A 2,580-nucleotide genomic window follows, 5' to 3' on the forward strand; every position below is an offset into this window, starting at 1 on the left:
TGCCCCTGGAAGTCAATGCGGGCCCCTCTGACCGGGCGGGGGAATAGACCGGCAGCCGCACCGCCACTGGCCCGTGGGCAGCTGGTGCTGACCGGCCAGCCTGGTCTCCTGCACGCACCGTCGGGCTCCAGCTCGTGGCCCAGGGTCAGGGAGTCCTCCAGGCAGCCTCCCAGCCCAGGGAGCCCACGGTGGCCACTGAACCCAGACTTGCCTGCTGTGCTCCAGGGTTTGCACGTCAGTGAGGTCAAAGGCCGTGATGATCACTGCGGGCACGGGGGAAGCCAGGGGAAGCTGGTGAGCAACAGGGAGGCAAAGACGGCGAGACAAGGGGACTCCCACACAGCTGTCCCAGGGGCCCCTCAGGCATGCAGCCCTGGACCCGTGACATGGGGACCCAGTCCCCACCCCTCTGATCCGCACCCAGCAGCCCAGCCACAGTGGGGTCCAGGGAGGCAAGGTGAGCTCCCTGCCTCAAAGTTTCTCTGCCTCTGACGGCTGTGGGGCGCACGGGGGAGGCTGGACCGCTGAGAGATCAAGCGGCCTCCCCAGCCGTGACCCGGTGGGGACCGACCACGGCCACCTTGGGCCCTCAGGGTGGCCGAGGGGATTAAGCTGGAGCAGCGGTGGGAGAGCTCTGGGACCGACTTCCCACACTGGCGGCTGGGGCCCAGCGGCCACGAGCACCAAGCAGCTTCGGGGCCCGTTGCGGAGAGGCAGGCTCGGGGCGTGGGGGACCTGGCAGTGCAGCTCCCTGCCCTCGACTCCTCCATCACTGCCCTGCCTGCTCCCTCGTGCCCTGGGTGGCCGAACACGGAGATCAATCCAGAAGGGCAGGACACAGGCCGCCCCCTGCCCAACCCCGGCTAGGGGCCAGCGTGAAGGAGCACGCTGGTGATGGTAGTAACCAAGGCCGGGCGGCTGCCTGACGGGCTTATTCCCGGGGGGAGGGCGCACACCAGCCCCCCACCCCGAGAAGAGGCCACAGTGGGCGTGGCAGAGCTGTTACTCCAGGCCATGGCTTCCTGGTTTTGCTCTTCTCCAGCCTTCGTGAAAACGCGACTTCTGACAGCAGCAGAGTGGACGCGGCTGTGCCTCATCGCCTGAGTCTAGACAGGACGCCTGCGACCCGGGGCCCCCACCTCCCACGGGAACCCCTCTCGCTTGTCTTCCTGGTCTCGGTAGGGGGCTATGCTGCCACCGTCTGCCACCCAGGAGGCCTGCCCAGTGCTGGGGTGCCCTCAGCATGGAGGCAGTGGGCAAGGAGTCTGGTCTCCACGGTGTGCGTGGGGGTGACGGGCACCCCCTCTCCTCCCCTCCGGCCAAGCCCTGGCCCCTGCTTTTGAGCCGACCCGCTCTTCTCTGTGGGGTCTCTGCCCAAACACTCCCCACCCTGAGCATCTTTCTGAGCTGAAACGGGCTGAGACCTTCAGTGGCGGAGCACATGCCACCCAGGGCCCCCTAGAGTGTGTGGCGGGTGAGGCCCACCCAGGCCCGGCTGGAAGGCCAGGACTGGGCGCCCCGTGCTTTCTCCGTGTCTCTTGGAGGACTCGGCTTCTCAGGGTAAGCCTGCGGGGAATTCACGGGGGACCCCCAGCTGCACGTGGTTGAGGCCCCGCCGGTGGCATCAGCCGGCCACTCACCCTGGGCACCCCGGTAGTAGGCAGATGCGATGCACTTGAACTTCTCCTGCCCTGCTGTGTCCCAGCTGTGCCGTGGCCAAAAGAGACAGGAGACCAAGAGGTGGCAGGTTTAGCTATGCTCGTGGGGTCTCAGCCAGCAGGCTCGTGGGACCCCCTGGTGGGAGACCCAGAGCCCTTCTCAGCGGCATGGGCATCGGGAAGTGCCTGCTGCCAGCCCCCACCTGCTCCTGATCCCTTCCTAGGGTGTGCCCCCGGTGGGGCAGGGAGAAGACAGACAGACAGACAGATGGAGAGAGGCAGGGGGAGGTGAGCAAGGGCGGGGGTAGGGGGATGTCCAGCCCCAGGAAGGCCTGGGGGCCACGTGACCTCTGCTCGAGCCTCGCACGCAGAGACTAGTTTTGGCCCTGTTTTCCAGGCGCGAACAGCGGCTCAGAGGCCTGAACTGACTTGCTGGAAGCCATGCCCAGACCCGGTGCATGGGATCAGAGGGACACGAGGCGCATGGGGTAGGGGGTGTGGGTGTGCCTGGGGCCTGGGTCTGCAGAAACGGGGAGCCCAGCCTCACACAGCTGGCCAAGGCCCCCTGCTCCCTTGCTGGGACCTTCCCCGGGGTCTCCACAAAGCCCGTCCATGACCATCGGGAGACGCTCAGGCGGCCGCCAGCAACTTACATCTGGAGACTGAAGGGGGTCCCAGCGACCTCAAACCGCTCAATCTCGAAGTCCACCCCGATGGTGGCCTTGTAGTCATGGTCGAAGACATTCTTGCAGAACCTGTGGGACCCGGGAAGCTGTCAGAGGCCACGTGTGGGGCTGCAGGCCACGGGAAGTCCGCCCGCGTGGGGAGGCCACGTGGCAGTGGCCACGGAACCGGGCCATGGGGACAGGCCACAGGCGGACGGAGCCTCCAGCGAGAGCTCCATGGGCAGAGGCTGGCGCAG

General features: G+C 67.0%; 1 protein-coding gene across 1 annotated transcript in view; it reads right to left on the reverse strand.

Moving 5' to 3' along the window:
* The window catches only part of RAB36 (RAB36, member RAS oncogene family), a 13,035-nt gene that overhangs the window by 4,433 nt on the left and 6,022 nt on the right, over window positions 1–2,580 (reverse strand). Inside the window, exons 5-7 of the mRNA XM_010863512.1 lie at window positions 2,312–2,413; window positions 1,641–1,705; window positions 212–263 (exon numbers count right to left, since the gene is read on the reverse strand). Coding sequence (XP_010861814.1) covers window positions 212–263; window positions 1,641–1,705; window positions 2,312–2,413 — 219 coding nt within the window. The remainder of the gene's footprint in view (window positions 1–211; window positions 264–1,640; window positions 1,706–2,311; window positions 2,414–2,580) is intronic.

The sequence above is a fragment of the Bison bison genome, unplaced genomic scaffold (assembly GCF_000754665.1).
Source record: "Bison bison bison isolate TAMUID 2011002044 unplaced genomic scaffold, Bison_UMD1.0 scf7180017858472, whole genome shotgun sequence".
In the NCBI taxonomy this organism is placed as follows: Eukaryota; Metazoa; Chordata; class Mammalia; order Artiodactyla; family Bovidae; genus Bison; species Bison bison.